The sequence below is a fragment of the Colletotrichum aenigma genome, assembly GCF_013390185.1.
Source record: "Colletotrichum aenigma strain Cg56 chromosome Unknown KSG_Cg56_contig08, whole genome shotgun sequence".
NCBI classification, from domain to species: Eukaryota; Fungi; Ascomycota; class Sordariomycetes; order Glomerellales; family Glomerellaceae; genus Colletotrichum; species Colletotrichum aenigma.
Window position 1 is genome coordinate 2,178,916 of NW_023500914.1, and position 22,924 is coordinate 2,201,839.

At 54.7% G+C, this 22,924-nt stretch overlaps 7 protein-coding genes across 7 annotated transcripts; 3 read left to right on the top strand and 4 right to left on the bottom strand.

The window, feature by feature from the left end:
* Positions 1-99: 99 nt before the first annotated feature.
* On the top strand, positions 100-463 carry CGCA056_v012108 (uncharacterized protein; the record flags this gene model as incomplete). Its single annotated transcript, XM_037327352.1, has 2 exons — positions 100-327; positions 383-463. 2 exons carry the CDS (start codon positions 100-102, stop codon positions 461-463), a joined length of 309 nt encoding a protein of 102 aa, XP_037174507.1.
* A 2,891-nt stretch (positions 464-3,354) lies between these two features.
* On the bottom strand, positions 3,355-4,194 carry MCM1 (Transcription factor of morphogenesis MCM1; the record flags this gene model as incomplete). Its single annotated transcript, XM_037327353.1, has 3 exons — positions 3,355-3,636; positions 3,698-3,777; positions 3,963-4,194. 3 exons carry the CDS (start codon positions 4,192-4,194, stop codon positions 3,355-3,357), a joined length of 594 nt encoding a protein of 197 aa, XP_037174352.1.
* Positions 4,195-7,751: 3,557 nt separating this feature from the next.
* Positions 7,752-7,877, bottom strand: CGCA056_v012110 (uncharacterized protein; the record flags this gene model as incomplete). The annotated part of the gene is made up of 1 exon (XM_037327354.1): positions 7,752-7,877. The coding sequence occupies one exon, from the start codon at positions 7,875-7,877 to the stop codon at positions 7,752-7,754; it is 126 nt and encodes a 41-aa protein (XP_037174227.1).
* A 2,849-nt stretch (positions 7,878-10,726) lies between these two features.
* CGCA056_v012111 (uncharacterized protein) lies at positions 10,727-11,274 on the bottom strand (the record flags this gene model as incomplete). Its single annotated transcript, XM_037327355.1, has 2 exons — positions 10,727-10,931; positions 11,051-11,274. 2 exons carry the CDS (start codon positions 11,272-11,274, stop codon positions 10,727-10,729), a joined length of 429 nt encoding a protein of 142 aa, XP_037174764.1.
* Positions 11,275-13,497: 2,223 nt separating this feature from the next.
* CGCA056_v012112 (uncharacterized protein) lies at positions 13,498-13,827 on the top strand (the record flags this gene model as incomplete). Its single annotated transcript, XM_037327356.1, has 2 exons — positions 13,498-13,514; positions 13,605-13,827. The coding sequence occupies 2 exons, from the start codon at positions 13,498-13,500 to the stop codon at positions 13,825-13,827; spliced, it is 240 nt and encodes a 79-aa protein (XP_037174226.1).
* A 3,192-nt stretch (positions 13,828-17,019) lies between these two features.
* On the bottom strand, positions 17,020-19,084 carry CGCA056_v012113 (putative transporter; the record flags this gene model as incomplete). Its single annotated transcript, XM_037327357.1, has 8 exons — positions 17,020-17,539; positions 17,588-17,598; positions 17,666-18,139; positions 18,266-18,331; positions 18,397-18,409; positions 18,465-18,686; positions 18,740-18,939; positions 18,998-19,084. 8 exons carry the CDS (start codon positions 19,082-19,084, stop codon positions 17,020-17,022), a joined length of 1,593 nt encoding a protein of 530 aa, XP_037174763.1.
* A 1,030-nt stretch (positions 19,085-20,114) lies between these two features.
* On the top strand, positions 20,115-22,837 carry ctnR-2 (Citrinin biosynthesis transcriptional activator ctnR; the record flags this gene model as incomplete). The annotated part of the gene is made up of 6 exons (XM_037327358.1): positions 20,115-20,196; positions 20,427-20,507; positions 20,574-21,181; positions 21,237-21,266; positions 21,312-21,838; positions 21,889-22,837. 6 exons carry the CDS (start codon positions 20,115-20,117, stop codon positions 22,835-22,837), a joined length of 2,277 nt encoding a protein of 758 aa, XP_037174224.1.
* Between the last annotated feature and the right edge of the window lie 87 nt (positions 22,838-22,924).

Below are 22,924 nucleotides of genomic sequence, written 5' to 3' on the forward strand. Positions count from 1 at the left end.
TCAAAAAAACACAAAAGCGAGGGGATGACACGGCAACTCCGAGCACTGTGTGGTACATATCTCCCATCAACGGACCTCGGGCGAATGTGGGCCTCCACGATGCTGTCCGACTCCAGCGGCTGTCGTTGGGATGATGCAGAGTTCGTGGTTGTCCGGAAAGGACAAGGACCCAGGCGTGAGGCTGAATTGCCAGACAAACGTCGGTGGAGAATGCAGCCCAACCATCCGGAGGGCAGCGCGCGGACGCCGTTATTTCAAACGTCGGAAGGGCGGCGCATGATACGCAGAGTCCGACGGGCTCCGGGGAGCGTTAAAGCGACTTCCGTTGTTCGTTCCTACTGGCTCATGATCGCAGTATGACAGGTGAACTGAGCATGGGAAGTGTTTGGAGTTGTCAACAGTCAAAACAGAGAACGAACCATCCATTGTTAGTCTTGATTACTTACTGAAGGCCACTCAGTGAGGGCGATACGACGACCCCGGGAGCAGTATCCGATCAAGGAGATATGTCCTTGGAACTCGGCAAGATAGCCTTTGCGTAGGCCCGAAAAGTCGCAAAAACCGCAACTCAAAACCAACCTCGCTCTTGGTCATCCTTGCTCACGGGGACTGTCTGCTGGCCGGTGCTTCCTCCTGAGCGGTGCTGCTGCCAATGGCATCTCCCATAACCACAGCTGTAGCCTCGTCGAAAGACATCACGACATACAACCTGCGCTACAGATTTTGCGCAAAGGTCAGCCAGGCAAGACGCAAAAAGAATATGACTGCTGCGTCTTTTTAAATACACCAACCAAATTATGCTCAAGGCTGCCGTCACAAGCGGCTGCGAATGTTATCAAGCCCACCAGGCCCAAAAAGGCAACGAGCTGTCCCTGCATCCTGTCCCAATCCAGGCAGGACCTTCCCCACCATCGACAGCTTCACCGAAATGGAAACGCGTTTTCTACCCCGCTAAAGAGACGCGACGAGCAAGGGAAAAAAAAAATGAAAGCGCAAAATGAAGCTTCGGATAAAACACATGTGATTTTTCTTGACACGATCCACGCCAAGTCATCGTCGCAGCCGCAGTCGATTTAGCAGCCGTATCCATACACACAAAAAGACGATTGATCACCACCACCTCAGCTGAAAGACAGTCAGCCCGCCAAAAGGCACCTGGAAGCATGCGTACCCAGGCGCTACCAGTTACCCCGCTGCCCGCCGTGCGGACACTCATTGCAGACACTGGCGGCAGCACCAGCAAGCACCACGGGCAGCAGTGCGCCCCGGATAGTAGCCGCTGATATTAGGCCCCCCCCAGGGTTGTCGGGTCCACAGCCAAACCGCTGAGTCTAACCTTTCCTACCACTGACAGCGGTCGCAGCGCAAGGCCGGCGCGGCGGGCGGGACTCCCAGCCGCCGAATCACAATCCGCCAGACAGCCAAAAGCAGCATTCGACTTTCTCAGCTGTAGCTGCCCTTGCATTCGACCCGATCAGCCCAAGCCCGAGCGAGGATCACTTCTTTTTAATACTTGGGCGCGAAAGACGTCGCCTTGCCTGCTGAGGAAATCCCGGTGGCTTGCAATGTTGTTTATTTCCTTCCCAATCCGACGACCTCAGCCCGTCCGCCCGCCCGCTGGCTGCGATTGTTCAAATACCGACCGTACTCGCTCAGAGCGGGTTCGCATGTGGATGCTGCGTTCTCTCCGTGAGGTAAGTCCGGCCCAACCCCCGATGTTTGGATAAATACGGTATTTCCAGGGAGAGAAAAAAAACAACATACAATGACAAAGGGACATCGACGCAACATGGATTTTGAGTAGATACGTCCACACTACACAAAGAATCATCCCAAGAAAAAAAAATCTTAATTGCAGCGAACCCGCCCTTGAGGAAGCTCACAGTGTCTCGCATCACTCCGTTAGAGTTCAGTCACTTGTCATGTCACCATGACGGCCACCACCACCACCAGCGCTCGCCACACCTACCTGCCTACCTCCCCTTCCGCAAACGGCAAGGTTCCTAAGACGACGAATGATTGGCGGTGCTGATTTGTAAGGATACCGCCGACTTGTTTCACGGGCCGTTTCCTCGTTTACTCGCAAACTGGGGGGTTAAACACTGTGGACAAAATGCTTGGTAGACGGTAGAGAGAGAGAAAGAGGGGAAATAGGCAACATCGTGAAGACGTGAAAGTGATTAGCAGTTTTGTCAGGTTAGGCCCTGACTTTCTAGTAATAGAAAAACAGCCGCGCAAAAGGTCAAGGAAGTACAGTGCTATCATACAATTCAACTGATTCCACCCCCTCTCCCGTGGCCCGGTCCTCCCCTCCCTCTTGTCCGCATAGTGATTCGTTTTCCATTTTCCGAAGCAGCTCGTCTCTCTCGTCTTGTTCCCCTGGGCATATCTCATCTGACTCCAAAAGCAATTCGGGCGCGGAAGGACGATAGAGGCAAGGTCTTTTCTCTCAAGACAGAGAGCAATAATACAGACAAAGTGTGTGTATGTGAATGTATAGTTGTTTTGTTGATTTGCCCAGGGCCGGGGTATCGAAGCCGAGTCCTACGAAAATCCTCAGGGGAGGTTTTGTGGAAGAATAACAAGAAAATAAAAAGAGGAGGTCGCGCGCGTCTTGGCTCATGATCCACGACAGAAATCATCAGAGTCCCATTCCAGGAAAACGTGCCTGCCCCAGCCGTGAGATATCATGCTCTCATGCTGAAAAAACCTAATCCACCCGCGCCGGAATCTCCTTCCATTCCCCTTCTCAAGGGCAGACCACGCGAACATCCTCCCCCGCATAAACGAAAGAGAGAAAAACTTGGCTAGCACCGCCATACAAACTAACGCGCCACGCTTCCAACCTCCCGTCTGGAGCCAGCATCAGAAAGAAAAGGCCCGCGGCACAAAATGTTGTGTTCAACGAGACCGCCTGCGCAATGCCTGTCCGTCCGTCATGACTTCTCTCTCATCGAGTGTGATCCATGTTGCCGTGTTCTCGTCACATCCTCCCAGGTGTCCACCACAAGATAGCATTAGGTCTCGCTCCGTAATAAGGGCAGTGCGCAGAAGTCTTTGATCCTCGTTTAATGCCAAAGCCTACGACTGTGGTCATTGGCCAAGGACTTCAGACCACCGCGCACTGGCGACGGAATCGAAGAAGGGGAAATCGGGAGCAAGGGAAATAAAAGAAACGTAGTGGAACGAGATGCAGCAAGTGGTAACACCGAACTTTAACGCCAAACCGCCAGAGCCTCGGGTTTGAGTAAAAGAATGCCGACCATGTCCGGTGCCGACGAGCGAGGTCTCCAGAATGCAGAGGATGTCAGGTATCAACGAGAAATGCATTGGTCATGGAGTTGTTGTTGGCTATCATGACTGGTGCGACGTGTGCTGGGGGAGACCAGACGGAGGCATCGCGTAGCCACCACCCCGTTGTTGTTGCTGAACATAGCTCTGGTAGGCGAGCGCTTGCGAAGGGTCCATGCCACCGACGGGCATGCCGTAGTTGGGGGGCATGTGAGGGTTATGGGGCATGCCCTGGCGTTGGGGAGGGAGTTGTTGCTGAGGAGGCTCTTCGGGAGAGTCGACCTGGTTCGAGTCGTCGACGCCGTTCTCACCACCCTGAGAGGGTTCGGGAGCGTTCAGGCATGCCTGTATCGCGAGTTAGCCCCCAAGGTCCACACCCCGAATGGAAAACGGGGAGAAGCCATACCTGGATCAAGTTCTTGCCCTCAGCCTTGGTGACGAGAGGCTGCAGCTTTGGTGTCGTGAAAGTGTAAACCAGACCAGTCTCTGAGACGACGAGAAGCAGGACCTGAGTACCGGTGAGGACAGAGAGTTCGTAGGCCTGGAGAACGCGTCAAGTCAGCAATTGATGCGTCGAGTACGATGGTTTGCATGCGGCCAGGCGAAGTGTGATGATGATGACAAGCAGGCGTGTGGAGGAATGCGACGGGTACTTGCCTTCTTCATAATACCTGCTTTGCGCTTGGAGAAGGTGATGTGACGACGAGACTTGTCGTTGATGAACTTGATCTCAATCTTGCGACGCTCGCGACCGCCCTTGTCGTCATCATCATCTTCATCGTCAGCGGTGCTGGGACGCTGGCGCTTGACGCCTCTGTTCTCGGCAGCGTTGCCGTTGCCAACCTGGGACTCATCGAGGTCGGTGGGCGAGGTCTGGTCGTGTTGATCGGTGATGTCGGCCATTGTGGACTTTGTGATTGTGGGATGGTATCACGAGGCAGTAAAAAGTAAAATAACGGTGGAGATGCTGCTTTGAGCGTGGTGCCGATTGATCTATACTTGATCAGGAGGCAAGGGCTGTTGTTGTGTGTAGCTTGATTCTGTCGCAGAAGAAACCAGGTCGGGACGGGACGTAACCTGTATCGAGTCTGGTGCAGAGCGGTTGCGGTTGCGGTGGCCTTGTGGTGGTTGGTGCCTTGCGAGTGGTGGAGGGTGGTGGCAGGTGGAAGGATGGTAGGTAGAGAGGAGGGACAGGAAGGAAGTAGGGCGAAGAGCCAAAACCACAACCGGGAAAGGCAGGTGTAGGTTGCTCGGGTAGTGGTGGCAGCAGGTGGGTAGTGCGTGTAGTGCGTTTTTTGCCGACCAACGGAAGCGAGGAATTTGCTGATTTAATTTTTTTATTTGCTTTGTTTGACTTTTGGGGCTGCCGTGCCTGGCATGCGCTTGTGCTTGTCGGGGCAGCGAAGGAACAGAAGTTGTCTAGGTTGGCGGTAGTCGAAATCGACTTTCTTTTTTGACAGGCGCGCCGTGTGGTTGAAGGATGGGGTGGTGGTGTTTAAAAAGGGTAAGTGGTGGTCGCCGTTCTGGTTCGCGGGTACGAAGCAAGGCAAGGAGGTAAGGTGGGAGAGAGGCTTGGCCCTGCGAAACGAACTGGGCTGCGGTGCGGGTTATGAGCCGAGCGGGTTTGGTTTGTGTGGTGTTGGTCTGCGGTTCTGCGGGTGCGCTCGAGTGGATTGGAGCGCGCAGAAAAAAGGAAAAACGCGACTCGAGGAACCTGGGACTGGGGACTGGCTCTTCGGGTCGGAGTTTGGGTTGGGGGGCCCACGGGTGAGTGAGCTGAGATCGAGGGTGATGATGTGCCTGGGAGCCTGGCAAACTGAGATGGGTACAACACGTCCGGGAATGTGCTGCAATGGTCCTTCTTTTTTTTTTTTTGTGATTGCCTTTGCACTAAACCGATAAACGGGTTTGGCTTGACGCAGAATAAAGGGTCAAAATCGAGAAATGCCGCTGATACTGGCGCCTCTTTTTCTTCCTCTCTTCGGTGGTCGATGCGTATCGGTAGACGCTTCTGGCTGTCAAGTAGTTTCCCCTGCTGTTCAAGAAACAAGCAACAAGTGTCAGTTGGGGAAGAAGCTCGATTGAGAATAAGGCGAAGGGGACTGCGGAGTGAATGAAAAGAGGATAGTGAGGTGGTAGCACGGGCTGCGGCCACGACCAGACAGTTTAAGGAAAAACGAAAGGCGGGGGGGGTGGCGGTCTTGGGCTCTGGGACTCTACGGAGACCTCAGAGACGCGACGGGGGCCTTGGGGGAGAGACCAGGGTGTCGAGTGCTAGCTAGGTTGTAGCGTACAGTGCGCGATACAAGATACCTGGCCTCGAAGGGGGTGGGTGTGGGAGGGGTGGTTGTGATGGATGTTGAATGGGTGGGTGGATGAAGAGACTGAGATGATGATGGTTATGGTGAGGGTGCCTGGGGTCAGGTACCTTTGGCTAGGCAAGAGGTGGTGGGATGGGATGGGCGGATGGGATGTGCGTATCCGTTTTTTTCGTTCTTTCTTTTTTTCCTTCCTTCTCTTTTGCTTCCCTCTCGCTCCTGCTTTTCTGGTGCATTTCTTCCGGGATGCTGCCGTGGCCTCCTTCCTCGCATATGTCACTCTATCTCCAGCTTATCTAATCACATTTCAATCAACGGATACAATAAGCTGATGGGAGAAGCAGTGGGCATCTGTGATCCAAAAACCGCAAGAGCGAATAGACAATTGAGTCCGGAACAGGACAGCATCGACGGAAGGGCTACACCACGGACGCAGACAACGGCGGCGGGGAGATGTCCAGGGAAGCGCGTGTACGAATACTAAGTACATAGGGTACCTTCCTTCCCAGCAGGACCAGACGAGCGAACGGGGTTGGTCGAGAAGGTGAGGTGGTGTCGAAAGAGGAGAGTGGGTCCTGCCACAAAGTGACGACCTCCCAAGTACCTTACACTGTTCCCTTCTCTCGTTCACATCACACGCTCCATCCCGAGTTTCTCTCCGCTGTCCTGAGATACCCCGTCCCTCTCAGGTCTCAGCTCTGAATTTCTTCAGCCCTTTCCTTCCTCCATCACCTGCTCCCAGTTAGGCTCGTTCATCCGGCAGGCGTCTTCTCTCGCCCACTTCGCCATGCATGCGTTGACGGAATACTAGCAAAGTCTCGATAACGGTCGCGTTTAATCTTCACTGACCATCAACAAAGCACAGAGTATCTGTACTCCCTCCTCTTGTCTTTCCAGGGACCCCCAGCAGCCTGCTGAGGGACGAGAGATGAGGAGAGATACTAGCCCACACCCACCTGCAGCTAAGAAGGTTTTCTCCCAGCTCAAGCCCAAGTACGCAGTACAGGCATTCGCACAAGATACAGAGAGCACTGCGAATCAGCATCAGTAGGAATCGCTATCAGTCAGTATCTCGACTACCCGGCATCTGCATCCGCACGTATCAGTACCGGCAGCGCGGCAGCACCACCCGCATCCAATATGTATTTTGCCTTGCCTTACCCATCATGTACCGCCCGCCGTGCCAAAAAACTTGACCTCCTCTTTCTTGCCTCGTTCTCTTCCACACTTTATTATAAACACATCATGGTCTTTCCTGTCATGTATTGGTCATTCAGCGCCTCCAAAACGGCATTGAGGTGCCTTGAGCAACACTAGGCCCAACCCTTGCGCCTCGCATCTGTATCCTCAGCACATAGGTACAAGTAGATAACTCAACTTCTGAGCAATACGATGCCAGAGAAACCCCCAGCACCAGCCCCAGTTGTAGTCCCCGTTCCCGATAGACGCCAAGCGATGGCATGCCCTGCCAATTGACACTGTTAGGTTGCGTCCCGCCATGGCTGTGGGGCATGTCGGTCAGGTCGCGGCCGACCGGACCAGACTCGCGCGGTCCTACTATGTAGGCTGGCTGGATTTCTGGACGCGGATTTTGGGGAGTTTCCCACGCCCATGGTCTTTGGCCCGTGGACGTCGAAGGTTAGGTTGTTTCCGCACTCATTCATGACTTGCGGCGTGCGCAGCATTCGTACCTGCTGCAGCTTGACTCTCCCATGTCTCGCCGATGCGCGCACAGGTAGGGCAGTTGGCTGCGGTACGTACACCTGTAAATAGGTACGGCACTGAGCAATATTGCTTGTCTATCTGTACGGTTAGATTCAGAGGCATTTACAGGGTCATCTATGTCATGTAGAATTTTCCTGAAAAGGGGGCGGGCGGGCAAACGCGGTGCAACCGTCGCGATGAACAAGGGGTCGTCGATTTGACGCGTCGAATCTTGTCCTTTCTTTCTTTTCCCTTTTCCTCAACCTTCCTGTCTCCTGGTTCGTCCGAGCAGCTCGAGCTCTCAAGGATCGTGTGGAGGAAACGTACCTGACTTGTCCGGTTTGGGATCTGCTCCCTGTGTCTCGAAACTGCTCTCCTCGAGTATCGGGCTAACGCAAGGCAGAGGGTTGACGGCACAGGTCGACGTCCTGTCAGAACCTAGAACATTCGCACTGGCGCTGTCAACGCCTTCTTTTTGGCTTCTCTCGATTGCGGTCGCGTTCGTGGCTTTGCCTTTCCAATGGCTTTGGCCGCCATGCGCTGAACCATGACGGCGCCGCCCATCTGTCGTCGACTTGGTTCCGGGGACAGTCCCTGTCTCTGCCGGCGAGCACGTCAGTCACGTCAGCAGAAGAAAGACACCCACGACGGCTCCAACTCCAACCACCGGTTCTCTACTGCGTATGTGTCGCACTCACTGTTGCCCCTCATTTTTAGCTCCTCAATCCCAGGGCCAGACTACCAGTGGCATCCATGGGAAATAAGCGATCGTGGTATGGGTACAGTGTAACACAGTATGCACCATGGCGACTCGTAAACGGTGGTCATAGCAGCGACTGTCCCCGAGTGGTTCCATTGGCGTTGTGGCTTCAATGGCAGCGCGATAGACCAAAAGGCCTGCTCCCGTAATGAGGGGACCAACGACGATGGGAGAAAAAAATGTCCAGCCGAACAAAATGACCGAACCACTCTAGAGAGGAGCCCCTATGGCCTCGACCTCGAGAGACACGAGGAGGCACCGCACAATATTGAACGAACGCGCCAACGAATAATTAATGATTCCTGGGCCAGGTGGGTCTGTTGCCGGCCTGTTGATTGGGATCATGGGGGAATGAATGATCGGGAAAGCGCCCAGTGCGACCAGTGTGTAAGGCACAAAATTGCGCCCCTGCTGCTTACCGCGACTAGCGGTATCGAGGACCTCGGCTTGTCTTTGTCTGCTTTCCGTTCTCTTCACGTCCGCCAATCGCCCTTCGGGTTGGCTGCTTTCAGCTGGATGATGCTCAAGTCGAGAGAGGGCTGCTTTCCAACGTCAACTTGTCACGCCCCCGCTGGCCTGGTTGGAGCAAGGTCTGCGCGTAAGGCTTCCGGTCCTTGGTGAGCAAGCACTACCCACAGCGCAACGGCTTGGACGTCGGCTCGTTGGACACCTTTGCATTGCGCATTGCATCGCAGCGCTTCTAATTAGGAGTGTGCGGGTACGTAGTCGGTATCCTGCACTGCATTCTGGAGACGGGAGTGCGTGGAACCCTACGACGCTATTTGGTTGGTGTCTGGCATCTGGACAGTGAACAGTCTGCTTGGTAACTCGAGGGATTCGAAAAGGGTGTAGGGGTAGTCCCAGGTGCCGCTAGGAAGCTGATTTCCTGGTTTGGAGAGCTCTTGTTCCATTAGGCTCATTTGCGCCCATACTCGGCACAGAGCTCTAGAAACCTGCCTCAATCAGCGGCCAGCCGTGGCATGTCATCCGCATGGGGCAATTTGCTCACCGTAGCGTGCGGCGCGACAGGCTGGCTGGCGAAGGATTGACGCTCAGCGACGTCCGCAAGCAACCCAAAGTGCGAGTTGCATCGGCCGAGAGAAGTGACGGATGGCCCGCTGCGCATCATGGCCTGCTCAGAAGCGCATGACATGCTCCCCCAGCAATCATTATCACACATCACTCCATTGATTTGCAGAGACTATCGATGTCAAGCTGCATCAGAAAATGACAGAACAAGGGCCACAAAGACGTTGGACGCACGATCATGCCGCGCCGTAGCGTATTATGGCACTATGTAGACGACTCTCATCATCTGGCAGAGGTGGCAGTTGCAGGGCCAACCTGACCAATCAGTGATTGGCGGAAATTGGCAATGGATTAGTTTGTGTGTCCCTCGACGGCGGGATCCAAGAGAGCAGAATCGATAGCGCTGGCCAGACCCAGCTCGGAGGGGTGACTTTGATGTGTCTCTGGCTGTGGGCGGGTCGATGTTCGTTCGTTCGTTCGCTCGGTCGAGATAGATGCCCCACGCCGTCGCTGACCGAAATCAAACGACACGACACGGCGCGGGCATGGGAGTGTCGTCGAACCAGGGTCTGGTTGGTGGTTTGATGGGGATGGGGGATGGGAGTCGCCTGTCGGTGCCGTCGCGTTGCGGCACAGCACACAGTGCTCGCTGGCGGCGCTGGCTGCTGGTGCTCAACATGGGACGTGCTGTCGAGAACGTGGCCCCAGAGCGGGGGCAGCCAGGGCGAGCTAAGGATTGGTAGCGTGTGATTGCAGCGGCCACGGGCACGGAGCAAATGTCGTGAGCGTGGAGTCGAGGGCCCGGTCTCCAGGGATTCTCTGATGGATGCAACTCAGTGGCCAACCTGAGTGCTCAACGGCGTCGAGTAGACTGGGTCGATGCTGGGAGAGGATTCGGAGCTTCGGGGCGGATCATGGAGGAGCACATGTTTGATGGGCAGACGGAGCTGTCAGGGCTCAGGGCAGGCAAACTTCGGGTCGCGGAGGTGTTTCCTCGCAGCGCGGTGAGCATCAGTCTCGATTGGACGGAAGCAATATACGCTTTGCGCCCTGAGCCCTTGGGGGGCCAGATGCTTTCTGACTTGTGCAGGTCAGCACTCTGTCGAAGACGGGAAAACCGCAGTATGCGTCCCGAGGACGGGAGGTGCGGTTCGGTGCGTCGGGTCGAGCGAAAGCTGCAGACTTGAGAATGCCAGTCGAAACAAGTGTCGAGGCAAGTTCCGCGATTGCATGTTGCCGGAGCGTGCCTTGGACCCGTCCACAGGTACGTAGGATATGTGGAAAAGGTAAAATTACAAGGCAGGCGTTTGCCCGCACGTGGAGAGTGAGTTGGAAAAAGCAATGTGTTTCCAAGGACCACGGCAGAGTGGTGGGAAAAAGAAAGCAAGATCTGAGATCAGCCACCGGTGAGTGGGAGAGCAGCCCGTTGAAGCTGAATCGGTCAAGGAGGTTTGGGCAGAGAAGCCTTGGCTTGTTTGGCAATGTCTCTGGGTGTTGGAAGCAACTTGGGAACTGATCAAACTGGGGTTGGCGGACGGCAGAGAAGAAAGAACGAAAGTCGCATGAGGTTGTGGTAAGCTCGTGTGAGGTTGAAGAGGCTGAGGCGGGAAGGGATAGATGAAGCCTAAACAAGGTGGGATGTCAAGCCTGACAAGGTAAGGCGTGTCGATTTTGACTTTTGTGCTCCCGAATAAGAGATCTGGACGTTGCTCGATTCGTCGTTGACAGCTTTCAGGACAGCGTTTGAAGGACCACGGACCCGGGACATTGCTGGGCTTGCCATGCTGGGCCTGGGCGGCGCGTGCTGTCGAAAGCGTGGAGGCAGTTGGCTGCTTGCTTGATCAGTGATCACAAAGAGCACTCTGTCAAGTACGGGTACCCAGGGCGGGCAGGGAAACTGGACCGAGCTCAGTGAGTCCGAGAGCCAACAGCGGTCCAGTGTTCGTACCTTAGGGTCGGGAGAGTGACGACGAGCGACGAGCAACCAACTGCGAGTTTTGGTCGTCTAGTGCTGGTGCTGGATCTGCTGTCGGGTCGGAGCTGGGTGGAATGAGATTGAGAGTGCCCATGAGGTTGTGGTGTGGGACAGTGGAACGAAGCGGGGAGCAAGGGGGCCGAGATTGGTCCAAACCGTCCAGGAAGAGAAAGAAAGCGATACGGATGGGGGGACATGGAGACGCGAACGTGCTGCGGGACAGGGGGTGAGCAGGGAAGGTACGTACCTTCACCTACCTGACTGGGCAGGCAACAGTGGGCTGGTGCCCCCGAAGGAAGGGGAAGGCCTCCACGACGGGCAAGAGGTGCAGGCGCATGGTACACTGCATGGGTATATGAGCATCCGCTCCGGAGTGAACGTCCAGCGGACTGTGGGCTGGCTATCTATCTCCAGGGCCCAGCCGAGATCCATCAGACGGGCGGCGCACCGATGGCGATGGACGGCGATGATGTTGTGTTGGACCAGGCTTGCGTATGAGGTGGATGGCGCCCGGCGTCTGGAACCACGCGATGGCAGGCATATTGGAGAGATGATGGCTGCTGCCACAGCTGCCAGTGCCAGTGCCAATGCCAATGCCAGTGCTGGTGCTACTGCTACTGCTGTGAGGCAAGAGCGAGAAAAGGACAGCCGACCATTCCTCATCAGGCGGGAGTTGAAGACCCCACACAGTGTGCGTCCTTCGCAGGGTTGTCGGGGTACATGATCCGCTCGCCGTAGGCAAAGCCCGAGTCGAGGATAATGAAAAGAATGCAGGGTAAATGAAAGGATGGACTGTGCGCACGGCAAGGCAAGGCAAGGCAAGCAAGCACAGCAAGCAGCATGGCCGTGGAGGCAGGCAAGGCAAGCAAGCAAGCAGGCAGACAGACAGACAGGCAGGCAGGCAAGCGTCTGTCTTGTTGACCTGCTGCTCGGGCTCATGAGGGGGGCTAATTACCTTTTGCGAATCGCCAGTGACCGTCTTTGCTAACTGGAAGCTAATAGGTTGCGGATGCCTCACTTACACATACCTACCTGACATATGAACATCAACATCAATATCAATCTTATCCACGACCCCATACCGCTCCATCTCCCGGGACCAGGGCCGGATGTGCAGCACGCTATTTCTCCTCTAGCGCGCGAGCCACCTGAGATTGGGAAGGAGACAGATTGAGGGCATGCGGTCCAGCCTCGATCAACCATCAAACGAACTCGGACTTCGGGCGCGCAAAGAACCTGCCCTGCCCTGCCCTGCCCTGCGGTCAGCGCTGCCCTGCGCGTTTGGTGTCAAGTCGCGGCAAGGTCTGCTCTGTGGTCCGTTCGTCTCCTCAGTACCGGCCGCGGTGAACCGCTGACCATACCCTGTCGCCAATGGAATCACCCTGCTTACTCTCGGGCGAGCTGAGGGCTGAGGTTAGGACAACCGTTGGAACAGGAAGCATTCTGCAGCGGCGTTGGCGTTGGAAACATGTTGCGGCAGTGCGTAGCGTTCACTCACTGCCTCTCTCTTCCTACCTTGTGCATGTCCTCAACACCCTCAACAGCTTACAGCTTCACAGTGTGTTTTCGCTCCAGACGTCCCGAGACATCCAAAGATGAGATGAGATGGGCTGGGGGAGCAGCGCGTGGGTAGGTAGCATGCGGCAGGCTGCAGGCCTCAGGCGCAAGTCGGAGTCGGCGTCGGCGACAGCGACAACGACCAGCGTCCCGTCAGTCCATGTTAGATCCATCCCAGGTCCCGGAAAGCTGGCGAGCTGTTGCCCATCGAGAGGAGCCTACCTAGGAGCCTAGAGGAGGAGATGGGAAGGAAAGAAAGAAAGAATACCTTAAGGCTCGGGGCCCTTCTCCTCCAAGCTCCTCCTCCCAGGAGGCCTAGGAGGCCCACGAGTCCCCAAGGGCAAGGGACGGAGAAGTACATAGTGCAGTACGTCGCCCAGTGCCAGCCCGTAGGTAGGATGCATGTATTGCGGCACCTACCCTACCGTTACCGCGCCTTCCCCACCTTCCCCAGTCAAACCCAGTCTTACCGGGCCTTTTCCGTGCACGTGACTCCATATCCCCGGGCGGCTAGCTAGGGGTCCTGCGTCAGAGATTCCGGTGAAGCACCTCGCGCCTGATTCACTCACCACCATATACCCTGCTCGCTGCTCCTCTCTGCCTGCACGTTCCTGCAAGACCTCACAGCAGCTCCTCGCCCCTTCACAGTGCCTTTTTCTTTGCTGCCGCCAACCCAACATCCAGGGCATCGCATCCATCTTTACTCCCCACTCCCCGGGAGGACGCCGTCCATCACATCCGCCCGCTTCCTTGCACGTCCCCGGTGAACTTCGGACTGCAACTCACTCTGCGTTTTGTTTCGTTGGATGACCCCGAGCTCAGCACATTTGTCGATTTATCGACCCTCAGTCTCTCCCTAGGTCATGCATGCGAAAAGCATGTACGCAGTATTCGTTCGCGGGATGCCATCATGCCCGTTTCGCTTGCGTCGAACACGGCGCTGGTTGGGTTCAAAGCTCACATCTCGCAACGCCTTCTCCCGCCTTCACACCCTCTCCGTCTTCACGCACCAGCGCCCGCCTACGTGCCCCCATGTCTTACGTCCATCCCCGCGGCAGAAAGAGACTCCTTCGGCGCAGACACGCTCAACGCCACGGCCTGTAAGCTCCCGCATCGAGGCCTCGACTCGGCTTGGGGCTAGTCACTGGCACTCGATAGTGCTTCGCGGGAATCATCGCAATCTCGCTCCCTAAGTTGTCCATTTGCGCTTGCCGAATTCTCCTCAGAACCCGGCTCATGCTACAAGTTGAGCGAGGTGCATGAACTCAATCTTGTGGGATCTGAGCCCGTTAACGACCGTCTGGTGTCTATTGTCATATTCCCCCCCAGGGATGGCCTCACTTATCAGCTGGGGGCTGGACCACCACAGCACAACACGCACCCAGGCCTAGAACAGGTAGCAAACTGTGACAGACGTGGCATCTCATCATCAACCTCTTCGCACCTTCCATGCGCCATCTCAGCGGCTCTCAGGCCTATCTCGGGAGCTCTGGGGTCCTTGAGATTCGCAGCCCTGCTCATCGGGCACCTGCGGTGTGCGCACAGGTCAACTTGCATGCTCTAGCTTGGTATACGCACTTGCAGCGAGCAAGTTTTCACGCAACCTTTGAACCTATGAAGCGTAGTTCCGAGGGGCTATGTCCCTTTGCTGATGTCTTGAATTATCATACGAACTCGGCCCGGATCAATCTTATCATTACTGTCACGAAGGAGCTGTCTTGATTTACGAACGTCATCTTAGCAACTGAACAAACAGCATCTCGCCGCGGATGTGGCACGGCTGACTGCGCTGACTTCAGCTCAGAAGATTAAGCCATTACCCATCCAAGAGACGAGGCCCGTGTGGCTATTGCTTCTGCGAAGTACTTTCCAAAAAAGGAATGTTGCAGGGCAGGTTTGGGGGCTTCAAATTGCCTACCAACCGACAGGACTGATAGGCCTCGCCGCCACTGAGGAGAATCTGCATCTTTCAAACCCTCGATGGGCGCGTGTAGTCAACGATAATTCGATTCCCGCTCTTCCATGAAATTCACGGCCCCGGTTGTCCAAGTCTATCGGCCGAGTTCGATCACGCTATGCTCTCTATGGACAACGAATCCAGCTTGGCGGGCTGCCTTGTTCAACGGCCTTGAACCATACGTTTCTGGGACGATCGCATGGCCAACTAGCCCCAGTCCAGTACGCGTCGCATGTGCACTGTCGTCAAAAAGACCGTGCTGCTAGCGGTGCCTTAGGGATCCAGAGAGGATGCCCCTTGAGCTGTCAATCCCGCGAACGCTTCACTTCCAGACGGACCCCTCGCCATCGATGAATTCGGATTGGCGAGAACTGTGCAGAAGCATGCATCTTCTCGAACAGCTGCTCATTCGAGGGGTCGGCGACCTCAAACTGTTCAGACACTGTTGCTGCAGCTGTTGGCCCCGTGTGTCACCCCGCCTGGTGCCATCTCCACAGCTCCGGGTCCAACCTCACTCCGCAGCCCCAGTCTTGCTTAAAGATTCCTCGACAGATCCTAAGCCTTGGCTCGGCTGCCTCTTCCGCCTTTGACGGATGTAAAAAGCATCTCCGAAGACGACGGTGCTGACAAACGTTTCTTGCTCTCGGACCCATTTCATGCGGCTAACGTCTTCCAAAATAGCGATTGTCGCATGTTGCCACTTCGCCGGAATGCCTCTAAACACTTTGCATGTAATTACACACAGTGGCGAGTCTCTCGCTTCACGTTCAAACTCGAAATCTGACCTCATCTCATGCCATAATTTCCCAGGCTTTCAGCGCATCGCTAGGAACATAGAGAGATGATGCCGATTAGAGTCTCGGTTTCGGTATCAGCCCGAGTCCCTGAGCGAGAGCTTTGTCCGAGCATGTGTCGCAACCTACAGACTGTGTTCAACCGTCTTCATCCGGTCAATGTGACGGTCCATCAAGTGCGCGCCGGCGCGCAAACGCCTTTAACCTCTTTGGGGCATTCTTCGCCAGCTGGCTCGTGACAATTGCGAGAGGGTTGCCTCTTTCGTGGACGTTTCCGAAGGAGGTCGTACAGCCAGCAATTGCCCTAGACTTTCTCTCATCTCAAGACCTCCGAAAATTGAGTTGACGGCGCAGAGGCAGAGACCACACGCTCCCAAGAACGTCATTCCTCACTGAAGCCCCCCTCCCTGGCTCCCGCCCGAGCCTGCCTAAATTTCCCTCTGACAGCGGTGTCATTGCTTTGAGTTTGACTGGGAAAGTAAGCAACTCAGAGTTGTCCCAGGTCTCTGGTTCTGAACTCTCTTTGGTGATTTGCTGTGGGCTGTTTGGCATGTTGCGTCAAGTTTCATGCCTCGGCCCTCTCGTAGAGGAAGAGACCGAGAAACCTCGGCGGCTGATAAGGGTGTCGCGCTGAAAAACGACAGCATTGGCATGGCAGCTGCCAAATCTTTCGGTCTGTAATGACGATGGTTCCTGTCACTGTATCAAGTTTCTGTTTGGTGGCTTTGCATTGTCTTTTAACCCCAGACGGCCCAGGTCTCTGGCGTTTGGGAAACGAAGTGCATGATATCTTCGCGAAATCATCTTGAATCGGGCAAGCGTCTTCTTCTAGGGAAGGTGTTATGCTACGGTCTATTCCACATGCCGAATGTCACGTTCACGCTGTGCTTGGTTGCATGTGTTCGTTGATATAATTCAAGGCTGAGTGGCATCTTTGGCCATCTGTTGCCGACTTTCCGAGGTTGTCTCGTCTTGCATGGTATATAAGCAATGAGATAACACAGTCTGAAGCAAAGAAGTGTTCCGGAGTGAAATGCCGAAAGAGAGGATGTCAAACAGAGGGACAGCAGAGAGCAGGACAGCGACGAGGATAAGTAATCGGCGAGAACTTGATGGTAACCTTGGCCGGGATAATTGAAAAAACACAGCATCAAAAGGCAGTTGAGAGACAATCTAAAGAAGAACGATGCCGTGTAGACGAGGGGCAATTCAAAGACAGAATCCTACTCCAATGTCGAGCAAGACAAAGGAAGGTCAGCTCGCTGTCTACAAAGGCATTCATGACAACTACCAATATTTGGATTCAGACGGCCACGAAGACCAAGTTGAAGATCAGGAGCCAAGCAGGGACAATAGATCCCATACTTGAACACTAGCGAGGGTTGATACAACCGAGCAGTTGTGGGGGAATATGCTCATTATTGGGACGAGAAGTTGATGCTGCATAGAAGTAAACTTGCTAATCCTCGCAGACTGAATGATTGTCTTCTACTTTCAGTCCATCTGCGGGTTATGATTGAAAGAAACCACATAGTTTCGTTTCTTCATACATGCTGCCCCGGAAACACTCACCATCGTCCTACTGCCCTCTCTATTTGTTGACACCTACTTGCCAATGCTGAAGACATGTCACCTTAAAAGTCGTATCTGAAATCGGGATTCTCCTTATCCGTCAAGTCCGCAAAGGCGTTCGAATGCTCAATCTTCTCGTCCTCGCCCCCGTGCCCCTTGACACCAGCCTTGCCATCCTCGGAGATCTCCTCACCGGCCATGCTCGCAGGGTCTGCAGCGGCTGCGGCAGCCGTGCGCTTGGCCTTGTTGCGGCGGACAAGCAGGAACCGCATCAGAACGAGGAAAAGGTTGAAGAGGACATAGAGGCAGAAGTGGGCCGTAAAGCCCTTGCGGTAGCGCGGCGCGTCGCTGTCCTGGAAGATCTGGGGCGCCGTCATGTTGCCCGCGGCCCAGCCGATGAAGGTCATGGCCAAGGTGGTGGATTTCTTGGTCTGGCCGGCGATGTTGCGGGAGATGAGGGAGAAGATGAGGTTGCCCTCGGCGAGGTAGAATTGAGTGCAGTAGAAGGCGATCAGGAGGCCGACGCGATTGGACGCGGAGGGCGGAATGCTGTAGATTACCGCTGTGCCGATGATCGCGGGGCTGGATGCGAGTTAGTTTTCTGCTTGAAGGGAGAGAACTGGGACTTACATTGTCCAAGCCTGTGGGAAGCGGTGTCAGTACAAGAGGTCATGATGGGGGAGAGATGGTATGTTGACGCCGACTTACATGCATAACCCAAGCAGTCTGTTTCGACCAGGTCGCCAGCGTTGCGCTACCGAGCATGACGATGATCGTGACCGCTCCCTGGGCGATATTCAGAAGCTGTGTCTGGAGATACGTGAAGCCGAACGAGGAGATGATCAAGTTGGAGAAGACGCCCAGCCCGCCGATGATCAAGGTCGAAGTGACCTGGAGCAACACGTAGCACCAGACCACAGGGTCGGTCACGGCTTCTACCATCTGGTAGCGCTTGTACGTCTTGTTCTGGATGCCGGTCTCGTTGGCGCGGACACGCTCGATCATGAGACGCTTCTGGTCCTCGTTGAAGCACTTCGCGGCCATGGGCGAGTCGGGGAGCCACCACCCGATGAACAAGCCCCAGACGCAGGTTGCGACGCCCAGGACGAGGAAAAGGAGCTGCCATGACTTGATGTCGTGGCCGTTGTAGTGCGATGCGCCGTATGCGATGAGGCCACCGACCTGTGGTTGTGTCAGCTGACTTCGTAATCCTGAAGGGCATCGTGTTTGTCTGCGGATATCCCGATCAAGTCCAGATACTGGTGAACTTAATCTCGAGTAGCCGTCAGAGCATATCGTCATACATACCATCAACTGAACACCAGTCATGCAATACCAAAGCGAAGTGAGAATGGACTGTTCTCTCTTGGTGTACTTGCAAACGCGAATTAGATTAGCTGAACTTGGGTGCTCAGGGGGTGAATGGGTTAGTAGCTTACCCACATGGAAGTCCTGTAATGTATGTTAGCACATCCAACAAAAGTTTCGAGGATCAAGAGCCACGTACATGATGATGAAGGCAGGTTGGACACAGCTTTCAAAGACTCCGAGCAGAAACCGAACAACCATCAGACCGGCAAAGTTCTTGGCGGCGGCAGAGCAGGCAATGACCACGCCCCAGCAGAAGACGTTGACGGAGAGATACTTGGCGACCGGGAACTTCTGCAGCAACATGTTGGTCGGATACTCTCCGACCAAGACGCCCATGTAGAGGATGGTGCCGAGCCAGCTGCGGTAATGTCAGAACACTTGACTTTGGCTTTCCTTGCAGGTTGAAATCACCTGAATTGGTTGTTGTGCGTAAGACCAGCATCTTGTCTAATGTTCATCACAGAAGCAAAGCCAAGAGTGCCCTTGTCGAGAGATTGACAGAAGTAGGTGCCCAGCATACAGGCCAGAATGCGGCGGTTGATGATCCAAAACAACTCTCTGCTTTTCTTCTCATCGACATAGGTTGCCGTCATGCCGGCATATTCATGGGTCTAGCAAAATGTTGTTAGTGGTGTTGTCCGGGTGTCCTTCGGAGTACACTAGGCTGACCTCCTTGTCTCCCTCCCGATGCTCGACGGGAACTTCAGAGACAGGCGTAATGGCGCTGCCTCCCTGAGCCGGTGTACCTTGCTTCATGATGTCTTGTGAGTGGGTTCCGTGGATCTGGTGAGGTCTCTAGTGATTAGATATCGAAATGGCTTGGTCGTGTGTCTCCATGCCCCCTTTTACCCCGGATTTGACCTGGTTAGTGAGCCTCCTATATGCAGACGATGCTAGACTTTCTGGGGACCCCAACTTTTGCAAATCCGGAGCGTCGGAGTCAGAGAAGCTCCTCGCGCTAGAAAGGTGAGCTGATGGCGATGCTGGGGGTGGGAGGCGGGCGGAATGGCTGTTCGGGCACGTCTCCGGTACCTACCCCGGTGCCCGGAGACGGGGGGTTGGTGGAAGGTGGGCGGATCGTCGTTCGGGTGTTGGTTTGCATTGGACCTGCTACCTCGGCCATCAGAGCTTTCAGAATGGGGAACTTGGCTGCCGCTAAATTGTTTGCTGTCCCCTCGGCTGGTGAACCTTTTCCTATACTAAACCTTTATGGCCTGGTGGTATGTGTTGATGATTTCTGGTTGGGGCGGTTGATGAAGCAGCACTTGAACCGAGGTCTTGACCCCCGACGTCGAAGAACCTCTCGTGTGTCTTGCTACTGACCCCCTGGCAGAGGGCAGACTAGCTGTACAAAAGAATCAGGTTTCTATTTACTCATGTTTCTGGCCAAGTCTTCTGCTTCTTGAACAAAGACTGTTGTCAGAATTCTAATACGGAAATTCAACGTGGACTTTGTTCGTCCGCTGAAGGAAGCTATCATGTAGGCTATCGGCACAGCTACAGCGAGTGCACGAGCGGAAATCACAGGACGCGTAGCAAGGATCCAACCCGCTGTGGCTTTCTCTCAGCGGCCCATCAGTGTGGCACGTCATTTGTGACAGGCCTGCATTCCCCGCACATCTTCCCCACGTTCGAGTTTCGATCCCCAACTTAGCTTGGATCGAACGGCACCCTTTTCTGAACTTGGATAGCTCGCCCGATCACGTCTTTGTTATCAAAATGTTGACTCCTACAAACTCCATTTACCAGCCTCAAGTGCTTTGTGATTTCCGTGGTCTCGGGTTCAATGGCGTTCGATGACGATGACGAGGCCATGTCTGGTCGCTCCGGCGGTGAAGAAGATGGCCAGCCGCGGTCCAAGAAGAGACGTACAAACTCGAACACGAATGGCTGCGATACGGAAGGCCCAGCGTAAGAATTTCTCGCGCAACGAACTCTGGTTCGCTTGTGATTTGGCTCACGAAGAATCTCAGCTGTCAATCGTGTCGGAAAAAGAAAGCGCGCTGTTCCAGACGACAACCCTGCTCTGCCTGCGTGCGATACAGTTGGTTCACATCTCCAGGATCTATGGGAGCAATTCTCTGATATCAAACCCCAGATGTCGAATGCGTGTACGACGACAGGAGGTCCAAGCCAGGACTTCGAACTGGGGCTGTCGAGAATCTCAGCCAGCGAGTCGGTGAGTATCCACCAAACATTTCCGATCATTCGCCAAAGCCTTCACTTGATGACTGACGTTTCACAGCAACTCTTGAGAACATGTTTCTAGGCCAAGGAGTCCTATGGCAGCAAGTATTCAATGCGTTGAGCACCGCAACCCACCTCAACTCTTCCAGTCCTAGTCAAGAGGAGTCATTAAACCCGTCGCTCAACGAAACGGCTGCTTCGCTGAAGAACACCCTCGCGACCCTTGCTGAAGGTGGGGAGCCGGCGATGGCAACTCTCGCAGCTTGGCGCCCCAAGAATCCGGAAACACAGACGACAGCGTCCAAAGAAAATACACGCGCAAACGCCAAGCTGGACTCCGTGTTTGATGATTCTCTACTTCCTGAGGCGGACCTCGTGGACAATCTTGTTGAAATTTACTTTGCGAATATCCACCCCTGGATCCCGATGCTGCATGTCCGCCAATTTCGCGAGCGCATGCTGGATCCCGAACAACGACCGCAACTGAGTACGATATTCCATGCCATTGTGAGCCTCTGCGCGAGATTCTCCCAGGATGCCCGTCTTGGTTCTCCCGAGGAAAAGACTCGTTACGCAAAACGATGTCGGCAGTTCGTTATCTTGAACAGCATGGAATCTTTCTCCGTGGAAAATTTACAGGCGTTGACGATTATTGCGTTTGATACTGTTAGTCCATCAGCTCACCCTAAATATGTCACACGTTCTGACAGCGGCTTGACAGATTGGAAGCGGCCGAGGGCCCTCTGCATGGGTAAGACATCCTGCCAGTTTCCCCGTCACAAAGCTGATGTTGTAGTCAATCGTTGGAAGCATGACGAGAACTGTGGAGCAACTGCAACTCAGCGTGGAAGACGAAGACCAATCACCGGCTTCGAAACGTCTCATAAAGAGAATGGAGTTCCTGAAACCCTGTCGATTTTGGAGTGAAAGAGAAGAGAGGCGGCGAGTGTTCTGGAACATCTTCCTAATGGACCGGTTCTGCAGCATTGCGACTGGATGGAACTTCTCATTGACCAGTGCAGATGTCAAGAGACGCCTTCCATGCGAAGGTGCTCTCTGGGAGACCGGCAAGCCGCTCCAGACACCGACTCCGTATTTCGGTGTCGCTGATCAGTCAAGCGGTGCCACCGGAACACTCCCGTCCGCGAGACCAGAGGAAGCGGCCCAAGACTCGCTGGGAGGGTTTGCGTACTGCATAGAGGCCACTGAAAGCCTGAGTCTGGTCACCTCATTCTTCCTCCAGCAAGCGATTGATGTCTCAAAGCCCCATGAGATACAGGTCTGGCTGATGAAGTTCAAGCAACTGGACTTGCGTCTAGTGCAGTAAGTCTGTTTCGATGCGCCAAAGTACGTGCTGTTTCTGACATCAGCAGATGGAAGATATTCCTGCCCGAACAATGGCGTGAAGCATGCGTCCTCAACAACGATGGAATCATGGACCCCAATCTGTCCTTGGCCCACGTAACGCACAATACCGCTGTTGTTCTCCTCCACCAGGGCATCGCCTACCCATTGCCCGAATGGCAATCCACCCGTATCCGATTACCATCCGCCTCTAGCTCAGAAACATGTCTCGCAGCTGCTACAGAGGTCGCGATCATAGCCGAGAAGTTTCTCCAGGACTCGCAGCACGTCGTTAGTCCTCAATTCGCTTTCTGTCTATTCATCTGCGGACGCATGTTCCTGGCGCATTCACTCTACTACAGCGTGACGCTGCCAGGTGGCTTTGATTCGCTGGTGGGGAGCTTGCGGACGATAGCAAAGAGGTGGAACGGCCCTGGCGACACGTCGGAGAACCTGGCTTCGAAGTTTGCAGGGAGGCTTGTCCAAGCTCGTCAACAAGGCCATGGCATGTTGGACATCAGGCAGGCTGTATACTCGGATGACAGGCACGAAACATCCTCTCCGCTGTCCGGCAACAGTCTAGGGCCGCCCGGCGCCGTCCGTTCCGGGGCGGGTCATCCCAACAATGGCTTCTCTCCGAGGCCTGGCGGTGCGTATGTGGACGGATTCGGCGCCTCTGCTGTGGATTTTGATCAAGAAGCGTCTCCTGACAGCATTTCCATGGCCTTCCCCCCGCTTCCTCTGGCTTTCCATGCTCAGAACCCCAGCAGAGGGCCTACCGCAATGCCATCACCTGTGCCGGCGAACCTGCAACCTCATTTGGGCGCTTACGATCACTACGATATGGGGGTCCCGAATGGTCATAATGGAGGACAAAGCATGGTTGGAGAATTTGAGGACCTCAATGCTTACCTTGACTACTCTTTCCTGCCGAATCAACGGGTGAGCATGTTTTCTGGGGCGGCGGAGAAGGAATAAGATGCAACGACACCCTTCAACCACTAGGAGGAGACTTGTTTGCCCCCAACGTAGTATAATCTCATATGAAAAGTATATACATATGGT